This window comes from Loxodonta africana, chromosome 14 (assembly GCF_030014295.1).
Source record: "Loxodonta africana isolate mLoxAfr1 chromosome 14, mLoxAfr1.hap2, whole genome shotgun sequence".
Classification (NCBI taxonomy): Eukaryota; Metazoa; Chordata; class Mammalia; order Proboscidea; family Elephantidae; genus Loxodonta; species Loxodonta africana.
Window position 1 is genome coordinate 47393273 of NC_087355.1, and position 14654 is coordinate 47407926.

The window sequence follows — 14654 nt, forward strand, 5'->3', positions numbered from 1 at the left end:
ATGAAGCCATCCAGTAAAATACCATTCCAGGGAAATGACAAGGCCCAGAGGCTACTTCAGAGGCAGGAAGATGGCACCATGTTACATATGTGGACTTCAGTGTGAGCATTAGTGAAATGAAAACCTCTAGCCATTCACTTAAACATTCCATAGGCATTCGCTGTGAGCCAGGCACTGTATGTTCTTAGGACATAGAGATGAGAAAGCCTTGGTCCCTGTCCTCAAGGGACCGGGATTCTGTTGAGAAAAATGCAGAAATGAGAAAATGTAACTGAAACACAGTGTAAAAGGAACGCTTACGGTACTTTTCACATTGTGTTACAATTACTTTTTCTCATTTCTACATTTTTCTCGTCAGAATCTTGGTCCCTTGAGGGCAGAAACCAAGTATTTCTCATCTCTTTGTCTCTCATCTCTGTGTCCCAAGAACATGGGCAGCACCTGACAACAACAGCAAACACAACGTGATGGGTGCCGTAACAGAGGAATACTGCTGTACAACAAAAATTTAAGAGTTAAATATAGGCTTTTGGTTAAAGAAGACGGATTAAACATACATACCTTCTAAAAAAACTAAATTGACAATAAAGGAATGGTCATAAACTCATAAGGACAAACAGAACAGAAGAGGAGGGCAAAGCCACAAAGTTTTAAAAGATGGAAAGCAGAGAGGCTAGTAGTAACAGGCTGAGCAGACATGACAAGGCTGAGTTAGCCAGCAGTGGGGAAAGCAAGAAGCAACCTGATTAACATAGCAGAATCCCCTTTGTACCTGGGAATTGGTGGCACCAAACAGAGTGTAAAAGTGGACACTAAGTGCAAGAGTATTGGTTGAAAGTTTGTTTAAGAAACAATTATAGTCCCAAATTCTTTCTCTGTTTCATGCAGCAAAGAAAGGGACTGATGCTTCTCAACCTCAGAGGAAAAGTGAGGGTTTAATATATCTGGAGAGGGTAAAACAGAGGGTCTCTGGGTTGCCGAGTACCAGGCACAGATGGGCCTGGGGTTTCCATATTGAAAACAAGGGGAATGAGTTCTTAGATTAAGTATTATTTAATGCTGAGGTGTCCCCCCAACCTGTTTTCTATCAGTCAGTTCCCAGAAAACTGGCACTCTGGCCTTTATCCCCTGAGTAGGGGATTGGGAGGCTTGTCTCTGGGGAACTGGACTAACTCGATAGAAAAAACTGAAAGATACTAGCAATGAGAGTTCTCTAACAAAACACACAGCTGTATCTTAACTGATGATGCCCACATTTGACAAAACTTCTCCCACGTACTCAGAGCGTCTAGTCAGCTTTTGGTATTTCCCTCCAAGATATCAAAGGACAACCAAGGTTTCCCAGACATTCATGAAAAACTTACAACAGGAAAGACAGAAACTCAGAAATGGGGAGAGGGGAGAGATGTACAGGGAGAAGAGAACTTATAGAAAAACTTGTAGAGATAAGAAAAGATGCTTTAACTATGAAACAAGAACAGGATGCTATGAAAAAGGAACATTCTAAGAGCACAAGAGAGCTCTTGGAGAGTGAACTATCATGTCAAAAATGAAAAATTTTTTAGAAGGTGAGAAGATAAAGAATGTATTTATTCAACAGATATTCATTAACACTCACTACACGAGGGAACAGGTACCTTTCTAAGTGCTAGGAACACTTCAGTAAATAAAATAGGCAAAAATACAGTAATGCTTTCTCTGGTAGTAGGATAATTTATTTCTTTGTGTATTTTTATATCTCCAGATTTCACATATGAATGTGTATTTTTTTAAACATGTATTCTCTTTGTAAATAGAAGAAAATGTTATAAAAGAAGAGGTACAATGAGCAGTGGGAACATAGGAAGAAACAGCTCTGTATGGAGAGATCAAGGACGGCTTCACAGAGAGGGGAGGATGGCATTGATGCTGGACAAAATAGCATTAAACAGGAGTTTTTCAGGTGGATTGAGTAGGATATTTCAGGCAAAGAGAATGGTGTGATCCAAAAGTCAGGGATGAGGAAGAGGTACTTAAGGGGCTCCCAGCTTTCTGGTTTGGACAAATGAACTAATCTTTTTTATAAAGATAGTTGAAACAGTAGGAAGAGCCATTTTGGGGAAGTAGATTACTCATTTGTCTCTAACTTAAGAAGTACTAGCTTGAGAGAGAATTTTTCCACTTTACAAATTTCTTTGCTCTCGCAACAAATTCTCCACACCCATGGTTTGATGACTCGTATCTGTCACTATTGTGCACAAGGGGGTCTTGCAGGCCCTTAATTGAAATTTTTATTTCTCATTGATTTTATTCCTTGTGAAAAAATGATTCTTTTTAGGAAGAAATCAAGCATAGTTAAAATATGTAACAGTTAAATATATGTTAATAATGTATGTCAAACTTTGATAGAAAATCAGGCAGGCTAATATAAAAGAGTAATGTATTTCTGGAGCTGTCCTTATTTATGAGTTACATTTACATAACTTTTGGTGTACAGAATGCTTTTAAATAGATATCACATTTGAGACTCTTAAGAGCTCAAATGTGACATACTATTATAACATACTATTATTCCCATTTTACAGATGAAGAAACTAAAATTCAGGCATTACTAGCTCAAGATCACAGAGCTAATGAGTGCCAGAACCAGTACTAAGTTTGTTTGGGTTTTTTGAATACCAAATCCTGTATTTATTCCAATATACCCCACCATTTCTTTTCTGTGTAATAAGTATATATGTTCTGAAGTTAAAGGAGATAGTTGGCATATTAAAAAATGGACCAAAGTAATATAGCCATTGCACTATTTCAATCATGTTACCTCTTAACTTTCTAAACCGCATATTATATTAGTATGATTCTGTGAAAAATACTTTCTTTTAGTTGAGGAATTTGCAAGTAATTCTTCTAAAGTAATCAGAAGGACTTGGAGAAAACAGGTTAGTTTAACTTATAGAACTTAAACTTGAATTGTTATACATTTGATGAATGATCAGCTTTAAAATAACATTTAAGTGTCAGAAATTCTTAAATGTTACTCTGGTAAAAAAAAAAAAATAGTACTCAGGTGGAAAGTTGGTAGTAGTCACTTACTGAACAAATACCAAATCAGTCTGTTATGTGCTAGCCACTGTGTTAGGTGCTCAGGGAGCAAAACAGATGAAATCCTGTTCTTAAGGATCTTCCAGTCTAGTAGGGGAGACTTTAGTCTGTAGTTACACAAAGAATACATAATCTCAAACTTGTGATAAAAGCCATTAGAGAAAGAAAGATGGTATTAAAAAAAACATTTAAAAAAGGACTCTGACCTAACATATTTAGGACCAGAGGTGATCTTCGTCACGATATGACCTTTGTTGAGGTCTGGAGGCAGGTTAGGAATTAACTAGTTTAGGGCTTCTGGCAGAGGGATCAGGAGACCATGGCTGAAGCACAGGGAATAATAGGGAAAATAGGGCTCAAGGAAGCTGGAAAGGTAGGCTGAGGCCAGACCATGTAGGGCTAGGCTGAGGCATTTTATATTTATCCCAAGAGCAGAGGGGCATTGTAAGTGTTGTAAGCAGGGTGTGGGAACCACAGCTAATTTGTGGACCAAGGAGTGACACGGGCTATTAGGAAGAAGGCAGTTATAATAGTTCATGTGACAGTGGTTTAATTTAGGGTGGTCACCCTTAGAGGTGGTGGCTTGGATTCAGGTGTTAGAATGCAGGATAACAGGATATTAAGAAGATAAAATCAGCGGCACTTGGTGATGGATTCAATATGGAAGTGAGGAAGAGAAAGTTTTGGTATGTAGGAATGCAAGATGCAAGAATACAAGAGCGTAGTGAGAAGACCAGGTCTGTGAAGAGAAGGGAGGCCAATATCATGAGCTCCATTTTGGACATGTTAGGTTTGTATAGTGCCTTTGAGACATTAAAGTGAAAATGTCAAGTAGGCCATTGATACGTGGGTCTCAATTTCAGAGGGTGATACCATCTATATTTAGATTGTAATTGATGGGTGTGGATGAGGCAGAAAGTGTGCAGCAAGAAGAGGCCTACGGCTGAACCTTAAGAAGCTCTTCATATTGTTTGTCCAGATAGAGGAGGATGAACCTGCAAAGAAGACAGAAATAGCCAGAGAGGAGAGGAGAAAGCCAGGAAATCATAGAAGCCCAAAGAAAGAGGGCATTATCAAAGGAGATGGTAGTAGACAGTGCCCAGTGGTGCTAGTTTCGGTTAGAGGAGGAGCACTCTGAAAAATGCCTTTGGATTTGGCATCTCGGAGGACATTGGTGACCTTCACAAGACAGTACCAGTGGTGTGATGACAGTGTCAAAGAGTGAAAAAGTGGCTCTGTAAAAGTAAAAACAGAGTTTCATTGAGGGTGAGAGAGAAAGTTCGAACCGGGAAACACAGAGTACAGATCAAAGTACCAAGTGTCCTAACATACCAGAGAGAGGCGAGCCTTTTATACAGAAAAGTGGGGGAGAGAGTGTGTGACCACAGTCATGGGGGCTTGGGGTCACACATGGTAGCAGGACAATAGCAAGCTGAAATTTTATAAAGTTAGCTAATCCAACTTCTAACATAGGCTTTCTGAAGTCAACCTAGTAAATGATTTTCTGAAACACTTACATGTACATTCTCCCTGGGGTATGTTGCTTTTCCTGAGACTATCTTGACAAACCTTTCTTGACAAACATTTCTTCACAAATTACATATTTGCCCTTTTTACTGTTTGCTGAGGGTGGTTAAAGTTTCACAGGAGGTTACACAGTTTCCATTCTTAGAAAGGGGAACTTAGGAGAGACAGGCTAAAAGTGTAATTCAGAGAATGGAGCTCACAGTGGGTTTCTCAGGGAAGTATCTAGGCAGCAAATTTCTAGTGACTAATTATGTAACTGAAAAAGAAGAAAAACAACAAAATGGAGCTTGAGCTAAAGTAACCATCAGCCATTTTAGTCATGTTAAGCTAGAGTTTCAATACTCCTTGTCAACAGGGAGAGTCCGATTGGAAGAAGAGCAGAAAGTCGAGTAGAGGGTGAGGAAAGCATGAATTAAAGGTTCAGCTATAGGAGAGTTTTCTTTTTTGTTGATTGTTTTAATGTGTTTTTTTGTTATGTTAATAGTTTTGTTCGTTATGTTGTGTTTTTGTTTGTGTGGAAAAGGGAGCATGCTCCCGTGTAGATAGGAGGAAATCTTACTAAGCAGGACAGATTGAACATATAAGTGAAAGAAGAGCAGATTGAGAGTGTTTAGAGTAATAATATTGTAGAAAAATCACCAGGCTATGCAGAGATCCCCTTTGAAATTATTTTTGCATCTCAGTGAAGACTGAAGGAAAGTTTGTGCTTGAATTCTCAAGGAGCAGATAAATGTGGAAAGAACATGGCTTCTGCCGGTATCAACATTAGACAGTATTGTCAGATAATGTAGAAATCTGCGTCGTGATTCTTGTTCTCAGCTCATCTTTGCTTATTTTTCCAGGAGCTGATGAGGACGTAGAGAGGCCAGAGATGACAACATCTCGAACACTTCCAAAGATACCGTTCACTAGTGTTGCCCCAAGAGTGGAAACCACGACATTGAAAATTCAGGACAAGATACCTGCTCAGACAAAGGTGTGTTTCGTTTTGTATTATATTATCAGGTTATTGTAAATGCTTTTCAGGTTATATTTTACAAAATAGTCCTTTTAAAAGATTCCGTTTTAAATTATGGAAGGACAAATAGTCTTTTCCTTATGTTATTGTAAATGACTTTTCCTTATTCTTTATGATCGTTTTGACTAATTTACCTACCTGGTACTTTTATCACGCCAAACCTACCTTATATACAATTATTTTTGACACTGTGTTCCTTCTTAAGGAACTCACAACCCAGTTAAGAAACAAAACCTTTTCAGTTTATTAAGCTTAAGCCGAGAAAATTTATTTTTATTTCATAAAGGAGGTTTTAAGTTAAAACCATTGTGAACTTTACGTACTCCACAGGTTCCAGGATAAGGAGATTCCAAGTCACGTCTTGAGCTGGAAATAGTCTCACTTAGTCTTTTCTTTGAGTCTCCTCACGTCTACCATCAGTAGGATGTAAACTTTGAACTCTTTTAATGATAATGATGAATCTAGGTGCATCTGGAGGCACAGTGGTTAAGTGCTCAGCAAGGTCTATGATTTGAACCCACTAGCTCCTCTGCAGGAGAAAGATGTGGCAGTCTGCGTCTGTAAAGATTTTCAGCCTCAGAAACCTTATGAGGCAGTTCTACTCTGTCCCGTAAGATTGCTATGAGTCGGAATCAACTCAGCAGCAGTGACTTTGGATTTTTGTGTTTGTTGGGTGTATCTGTTTGAGAGCTGACTTATAGGTCTTTGGTCTTAGAACAAAGCAAAGCTACCAGCTAATGAAAAATATGAGACTCAGGATTTTGGGCTTGTTAACATAATATTGCAATTAGCTGACCATCCACTAATAGGTAAGCTATTTAAGTTAGAAAATGCCTTAGTCTGAAAAAGACCTAGGTTTCAAATCCTGGAGCTGGTCAAGTTTCTCAGCTTCTCTGTATCCATTCCTTATGGGCCGTTGAAAAGATTAAACATGACAGCATGTAACACAGCACCTGAGACCTAGTAAGCATTCCATAAGCCTTACTTGAATTTGGTGGAGCGGTAGAGGCCAAACCACTTCACCTGTGTTCAGTGAGCCTGTGTAATACCTGCAGTGGTGGACTTTGTAGATGGTTGAAGGGTAGCACACTGCCTGAGAAACTTAGAAGTGTCCCTTTTAACAGAGCTTACCCCCATCTGTTGATTAGAAACCAGATGCTGCCAAGCCTTAGCAGCAGAAAGGATGTGGAAAGTTATGTCATGAATATAGTGAAAGGTCTCCTCTGGAGGAAGAAGCATCTCTGTAGACAGGAGCACATGTGGGCTTCCTGCTCTTTCTTCCCTACCCTTATCAGAATGCCTTTCTTCTTCCTCTTCCTCCTGGTCAGTCTTTCTAGTGCATGGGACCAAGATGCTGGGTTTCTGCAGATTTGGAGCAGCCAAGAGGTCACCCCTCTCCAGACTGGTGTGCTAAGAAGAGTCAATTAGTGTTAAGGATAGATTGACTTCACAGGCCAGGCGGTAGGAAGGAAAAGAGAAGCTCCAAGAACTGAGGCAGACATACTTAGCATGTGCTGACTCCATGTGTGGTAGCCACTCCGTAAATGTATAAGTTGAGTAAATGAAGGGAGAAGGGGAGCAATGAAAAGTAGATGTAATTGGCGGTAGGTTGTCTGAGTGCCTCACTGTGTTTGTGACACAGTTACCCAGTGTAGCTTTTGAGAGCTGTGTTTGGCTTTTGCCACATTTTATCTGACTCCCTATCATGGCTGAAGCTCCTGAAGTCAGTAACTGCTAGGACTTGGTTGCTTGAAGCAAGAAGCTCTCCTGGGTAAATTTTTGTCTTTAGTGATAAAGAATTGTATCCTAAGCAAAACCTAATTTGACGTCGAGTTCTGGTCTGGTGAAAACAACGTATTGAAAATTGATTTAAGGTTTTTAAAAATTGCCTTGAGGGAGTAATTGCATCAGTTCATGATGAAGAAGATAGGCATTTGGCAGATGAGCGTCTATTCAGGAGAGATTAAGTGCCACTGAATGTCGCACACTGTTCTAGGTACTGACAATGATAATATTGATCACCAATAGCATTTACTAATAATAGTGATTAAATTTTCCATTTTGCAGTTACATGCTACAGTTGAATTAAACATTGCCTCTAGGTTAACATTAGTGTAGGTTTTGCTTTTGAGTAAGTCTCACAGTGACATTAATGTCACTGCTGAAGATATTCTAACTTGTAAATTTATGTGACAAAAAAAGAGAAGGGTTATTTGTTCAAGCAGCGCGTTGTTCATAACCTGTTCCCTCCGTTACATTCCCATGGCATCCAAACAAGCAGACATGTTGTGGCATTTTTAATTGGCTTCATTAAATCATTCCTGTTGCCATTTTGTAATTTCATGTTACATATGTATACAAGAGTTAAGGTATTTCATATTAGCTCTTTACTGTAGAATGATTTTTCTTTTAGTCAAACCCCTGCTTCTGTACAAGAAAACTTCAGTTTAAAAAATGAATGTGCCTTTCAGAGTGCCTTGAAGCTTGTGCTGGGTTTATGCACCAAGCCTATTGTGGATCATTCATCTAAGGGCATGGTGGGCTCGACTCTGTGGAGACCTTCTGTGTCCAAACTCCCAGACCCCTGGAATTCAAGCTTCTGCCTCCTGCTGGATCAGAAACTGAATTAAAGGGAACTGAACAATGTCAAGAACTCTCTCAGATGATTTTAGGGACTCAGGAAACCTGAAGTGAAATCACGTGACTTGCCATAATATGGGATGAAGATGACATGGATAAACTTGATCTCTAATATCACAATAGCTGTTTATGTCTATCTCCTTCCCCGCCAGAACTTGTTTACCTCTCTCTAGTCACCAGCCTGAATATCCACTTCTTTGAGTTTCCTCTTCCCTTTCCGGACCTCTGATAACAGTTCTGGGGCCCTGGTGGTGCAGTGATTAAGAGCTCAGCCTACTAACCAAAAGTTTAGCAGTTCGAATCCACCAGCTGCTCATTAGAAACCCCTATGGGGCAGTTCTACTCTGTCCTATAGGATCACTATGAGTCGGAATTGACTCGACGGCAATGGGTTTGGGGTTTTTTTGATAACAGTTCTAATGAGCAATGAAAAGATTCCTAGACTAGAACCTGGATAATCCATTCTCTGATCTGTTGAGTTGTCTGTCATTCTACCAATTACTGATGGACTTCCCATGAGAAGAATGGGAAAAGCTCAGACAAAATACTGCCAATGAGTTTTCTCTCTTGTGCTTCACTTTGGTACATGAAGGCCTGGAAAGACCTTTCTTATTTTCTTTCTATCACATTAATGTAGACAACAGTGCATTTGGGGTATATGTTGTATAAGATAATTCCTCTGTGGCCTGCTGCTTCTTGTAAACCATGTCAGATTGAGGTTTAAGGCAGTACAGGGTTTCTTGGGGCTGAAGAAAATGAGACAATTATTCTTTATCACACTTTATTACATATAGTCTTCAGTGGCAGCCTAGTATTCTGTTCATTGAGGCAGAGACCCAGCATACCCTGGAGTTCATATGGATCTACCTGGTTTAGCTTGTAGTACTTCTAGAAACAAGAGAGTCCTTAAGGCACCGCATGGAGGTGAGGTTTTTCCTTCTTAAATTTAACTCTCTAGGCTGCCATTTTGAATGAACCCCAGCCTTCAGAAAGCAATCAATAATGGTCCCATAGTGCAATAGACTTCATAGAGTCCTAGGAGCCCTGGTGGGGCAGTGCTTAAGCACTAGACTGCTTCTGTAAAGATTTATAGCCTTGGAAATTGTATGGGGCAGTTTTACTCTGTCCTGTAGGGTCACTATGAGCCAGAAACGACTCAGAGGAAGTGGGTTTGGTTTAGTTTTTTGTTTGGTTTAGTGGGGGTGGTTACATGATCTTAGGGAGAGCAGTAGAGCTAAAAAGGATTGTCGTCTAATGGAGTTGGCAGTGTTTTTCATGAATAGTGTTGGCCAAGAAGAACTTCAGTCTGATAGAGAATAGTCGATTCATTTGAACTGAACTTCTCTAACCCAGTGGTTCTCAAACCATAGAATTGTCTGGAGAACTTTAAATAAACAACAACAATAATCAATGTCAGATTCCACCCTAGACCAACTGAAATAAACTCTCTAGTGGTAGGGCCCATATGTATTTATTTTTAAGCTTTCTAGTCAGATTTGGAAATCCATTGCTGTAACCTTGTGTCACTGACCCAAGGTGGTTAGCATTAGTGATGAATATTAGAAAGGCAGTGGATGATGTATGTGTTGGTCTGGTAGACTAAAAAGTATTCTGGGGGTTTGGAGAGGTGAACAATCAGGGAGAGCTTTATTAAGGACAAATGGGCAATGAAAGAAGTGAATTATTTGGATTGGGGTTAGGAAACTTGCATGAACCAAGGCACAGATGTTAAGAGCCATCTTTGTTAAGTAATAGGCAGTGTGAACATGACCTGGCAGGGTTTTTTACTGGGATGTTAGAGGTGGGTTGGGGTGGGTGGGATTGGAAGCCAGCAAACACATGCAGTTACGAGGTTGTTGCAGGAACTTCGGTGTAATGTGATCAAGACCTGGAAATGAGAATCCAAGGAAGGAACTTAATTTGAGAAAAATGGGGAAAGATAGCAGTACCATTAATGGAAATAGAAAAGTGGATCGATATGATTTGGTGGTGAATTACCTTTTAAATTTGACATGTAGTGTTAAAGGTGCTACAGCCAAGAGTTACTATCCTGTAGTAGACCACTGGCTGGGTTGGCATGATGCTGACTGGAGATGAGTTATTACTGTAGATTTATACTTTAGAATTGTAGAATGCCCAAGAACCTTAAAGTGCCCTCGGTTGCCAGATGAGGAAACCGAGGTCCGGAAACATGCCATGACTTGGTCAGGGTCCCAGAGGTCTTAACTGCAGAACCCAGGCCCCCAGAAGAAGCCCTAGCCCAGGATTCTCTGAAGGTGTGAGAGTGAGTAAGCAGAGTGAAAAATTACCAAGTAGGCCTGAGCAAGAGTACTCCCTACACAGTAAGAGGAGGGAGGAGCAGTCAGGTGTGGGGAATACCCTGAAAGGAAGCGGTTATCAGTGGTGCCATGTGTAGCAAAGTGACAAAGGCATAAGGGGAACTGGGGCAATACTTTTGGATTGAAGCAGTCAGAGGAAGATGGTGGCCTGAAGTCAGAAGCTGTTGTTGGTTGCCACTGAGGTGATTCCAACTCAGGTGACCCCGCGTAGGCAGAGTGGAACTGCTCCATGGAGTTTTCAAGGCTGTGACCTTTCCCTAGCGGAGCGCTAGCCCTGTGTTCTGAGGCGCTGCTTAAGGGGTTGGAACCGCCTACCTTTCAGCTAGTAATTGAGCACTTAACTCTTTGCATCACCCAGAGACTCCCTGAAGTCAGAAGAGTGATGAGAAAAGAGAGATCTTATGAAGTAGTGACTGAGCCTAACCGTGTCATTAGGATTATTGTGCACTCATTAAATATCCACCTTGCATACACATTTAATGAAATGATATACAAAACCAGGAACTACATAAATCCGTCATGGAACTCAGTTCGCTGGTATAAACTTCACCCAAAGTAATGGTTCCAGTTTATTTCCTAAATTCATGGTATGAAGAAAAGGAATGTTGGAGTATACTCATCTTATTATGTCTGCTTCCCAATACATTTTTTTTATCTATGTAATCTTTCCCCGTTTCCCATACCAGTCATACGAAGAAATCGATAAGGAGAATGTTCAAGTGTCAGACTCAGAAAGGAAAATGGATCCAGCAGAAGAGGATACAAATGTGTATACTGAGAAGCACTCAGACAATCTGTTTAAACGAAAAGAAGTCCTGGCAGGTGAGTAGCAGGGTGGGGTTCAGGTGGGGAGGTGGTCCTTACCTGGGCCTCTAAAGTGTTACTCAGGTGTGTGTAGGCAAAGCTTGCTGAATGTCACCTTCCTACTGAAGGCAGTCTTCACAGCCCTTCTCATTCCAGAATGAGGGGCAGGAGGTTAGCAAGCATTGGCTTTATTTTCTGCCAGTCCTCTGGGCCTGTTCTTTGGCCAGCCCTTAAGTGGGGTTGGTGTGGTGATGGCCTGGAAGAGGAAAGTTAAGATCTGAATTGGTCCTAGACAGTTTGGCTGGGAAGGGTGTGGGTAGAGAAAGGTGTGTGTGAAGAGCCATCAGTCTTGCTCCAAGCCATCCCTGATTTCAAGGGAAACTTAAGAAAAGGAAAAGATCTTTTGTGGGGAGGGGAAGGGGAGGGGAAGGAAGGCATACTTTACACATATAAAGCCCATGGCTGTAAGAATGTAGTCTCTAATTGTAACTTATCTAATGGGCGCATTAGCATTTGATTTTAAGGGGGAAGATTTGTAAAATTTAAGAGCACCTGATTTTTTTTCCACTTTCTTTATGATTTTTTTAAATCATTTAATTTTTTGTTGTTATTGTTGAAAATGTACACAGCAGAACATTCACCAATTCAACTGTTCGTACATGTACAATTCAGTGACAATGATTAAATTCTTTAAGTTGTACAAACATTCGCAACCTCCTTTTCTGAATTGTTCCTCCTCCGTTAACATAAACTCACTGCCCCCTAGACTTCTTATCTAATCTCTCAAGTTGCTGTTGTCAGTTTGACTCCATATAGATAGTTTCTTAAAACACGATGCTTAAGGCAGATATTCGTTATTAATAAAGCTAAACTACTGTATTTGGTTTTCAGGAGACTTTGGGGGGGATATCTTTGGTTTAAAGTCTATCTCATAGCAATAGCTTTGGGGGTTCATCTAGCCTCAGTGGCTCCAGAAATACTGGATTCCAAGAGAATTTGAAATTCTGTTCCATATTTTGCCCCCTTTTGATCAGGATTCTTCTATGGAATCTTTGGTCAAAATGTTCAGTAATGGTAGCCAGGCACCATCCAGTTCTTCTGGTCTCATGGCAATGGAGGCAGTTGGTTCATGGAGGCGATTAGACATACATTCCATTTCCTCCACCTGTTGCGGACTCTCCTTCCTCTGTTGCTCCAGGCAAATAGAGACCAATTGTTGTTCCTTGAATAGGTACTAGAGTGCCTAATTCTTGATAGTCTTGAATCTAAGACTAGAAAGTTGCATGTTTTTTCATATTTATGCTTAAAAATTTTAAGTCAATTAAATCATGTTTTATGTTTGCACTGAAAAAGCAATTAGAAGATTAGAAAATGAAATGTGAGTACTGAAAAGACTAAAGTATTTTAAAGTATGGAATTAGTTGCGGTCACAGCCAGATTTTTCTTGCTGAGGCTTTCGGTGACATTATTAATACCAATCAAAGAAAGTATTGTACCTTCCTGAAGAATGTCAAATTTGCATAATTACCTGGTTGCTTCATTGAATCCAGTTTTTTTTAAGTGAGGGTTTTCAAATTAAGCCTTTTATAAAAGCATAAGTGGATTGAGCTTGACAAAGCGAATTTCTGTAACCCTGGAATCCTTTCTAAAAGCAAGCTTCCTTTTGGTGTGTTTCAGCTGTCATTGCTGGTGGAGTTATTGGCTTTCTCTTTGCAATTTTCCTTATCCTGCTGTTGGTGTATCGCATGAGAAAGAAGGATGAAGGAAGCTATGACCTCGGGGAACGCAAACCATCCAGTGCTGCGTATCAGAAGGCACCTACTAAGGAGTTCTATGCATAAAACTCCCACTTAGTGTCTCTATTTATGAGATCACTGAACTTTTAAAAATAAAGCTTTTGCATAGAATAATGAAGAGCTTTGTTTTTTGTTTTTTCATTAAAGAGCCATTCTGGCACCTTAATGATAAAATCCCATTGTATTTAAATTTTTTCATGTATTTCTTTAGAACCACGTAAAATTAAAACTTAACATCTGCAGTGTTCTGTGAATAGCAGTGGCAAAATATTATGTTATGAAAACCCTTGATTTTCATGGAATCGTTTGAAACCTTATGTGCAAATACGAAGTCATTGTTTTTATCCTAAGGTTCGAGGATAAAAGCTGTTTAATTTTTGTCGGCATGTCTCAGATTGACCCTACCAAGCTGGTTGTCATTAATTTATCTGTTGCTTCCCTCTTCTCTGTCCCCCTCCCTTTATGTCCCCTTCAAAACAAAGCAAAACTCTATGCCTTTTGTAGCTCTCATGGTGCAATTTGTCTTTGGATAATTCAGATAATGGTAAATTTAGTGTATATGTGATTTTCAAGTATGTAAACTTTAACCTCCACTTTGTATAAACTTTTAAGTGTCAGACTTTCCATTTTACACTTGCTTTTTCATTACCTGTAGCTTTGGGCAAATTTGCAACAGCAAATTAATGTGTAAAATTGGATTATTACCACAAAACTGTTTAGTCGTATCTATCTAATCAGATCTTCTTCTGGGAGGATTTGATGTGAGTTAACTGAGAAGCCTCAGCAAACCCAAAGATGCTAACAGTATTTTGAGAAGTTGCTACAGATACCTTTGGCCACTGTATTTGTTAATTTCTTGCAATTTGAAGGTACAAGTAGGGGTTTAAGGAAAAATCAGTTTTTGTTCTTAAAAATGCATTTAAGTTGTAAACGTCTTTTTAAGCCTTTGAAGTGCCTATGATTCTATGTAACTCGTCGCAGACTGGTGTTAATGAGTATATATAACAGTTTAAAAAAAAAGTTCATATTTTATAAGCACAGACAAATCTAATGGTAACTTTTGTAGTCTTATAAATAGACATAAATTGTTAATTTGGGAACATAAAAACTACTGAATAAATCATGTGGCCTAATATTGAAAATGTCACTGTTATAAATTCTATACATTTTCGGTCAAATGTACATCTCCCCTTTGCTAATGATTGACTGGTCTCAAGGACGCCATGGATTTGATTTCTGACTGTTCCACAGTGTCTGTAAATCAAGACCAAAGAGACCGTCGATGAGGCTGTTTATTACCAGATTTGCTTCTGAATTGGCCAGAGGAAATCTGGATGTATTGTATTTGTGTGTGTGGGTTCAGGTTCTGGAAGGCTGCCAGGGAATTGCAAAGTTTGCAACCTTGATGGGATAGCTGATGGCAATATTGAGACAGATGCCCACTTTTGC

The 14654-nt window shown here is 39.7% G+C and overlaps 1 protein-coding gene across 2 annotated transcripts in view; it reads left to right on the plus strand.

Moving 5' to 3' along the window:
• The window catches only part of SDC2 (syndecan 2), a 137404-nt gene extending 123057 nt beyond the window's left edge, over nt 1-14347 (plus strand). For both annotated transcript variants that reach the window (XM_064267926.1, XM_010588416.3), the window contains 3 exons: nt 5451-5584; nt 11292-11427; nt 13087-14347. In XM_064267926.1, the coding sequence (XP_064123996.1) occupies nt 5451-5584; nt 11292-11427; nt 13087-13250 (434 nt within the window). In that variant the 3' untranslated portion in view covers nt 13251-14347. The remainder of the gene's footprint in view (nt 1-5450; nt 5585-11291; nt 11428-13086) is intronic.
• The last annotated feature ends 307 nt before the right edge of the window (nt 14348-14654 follow it).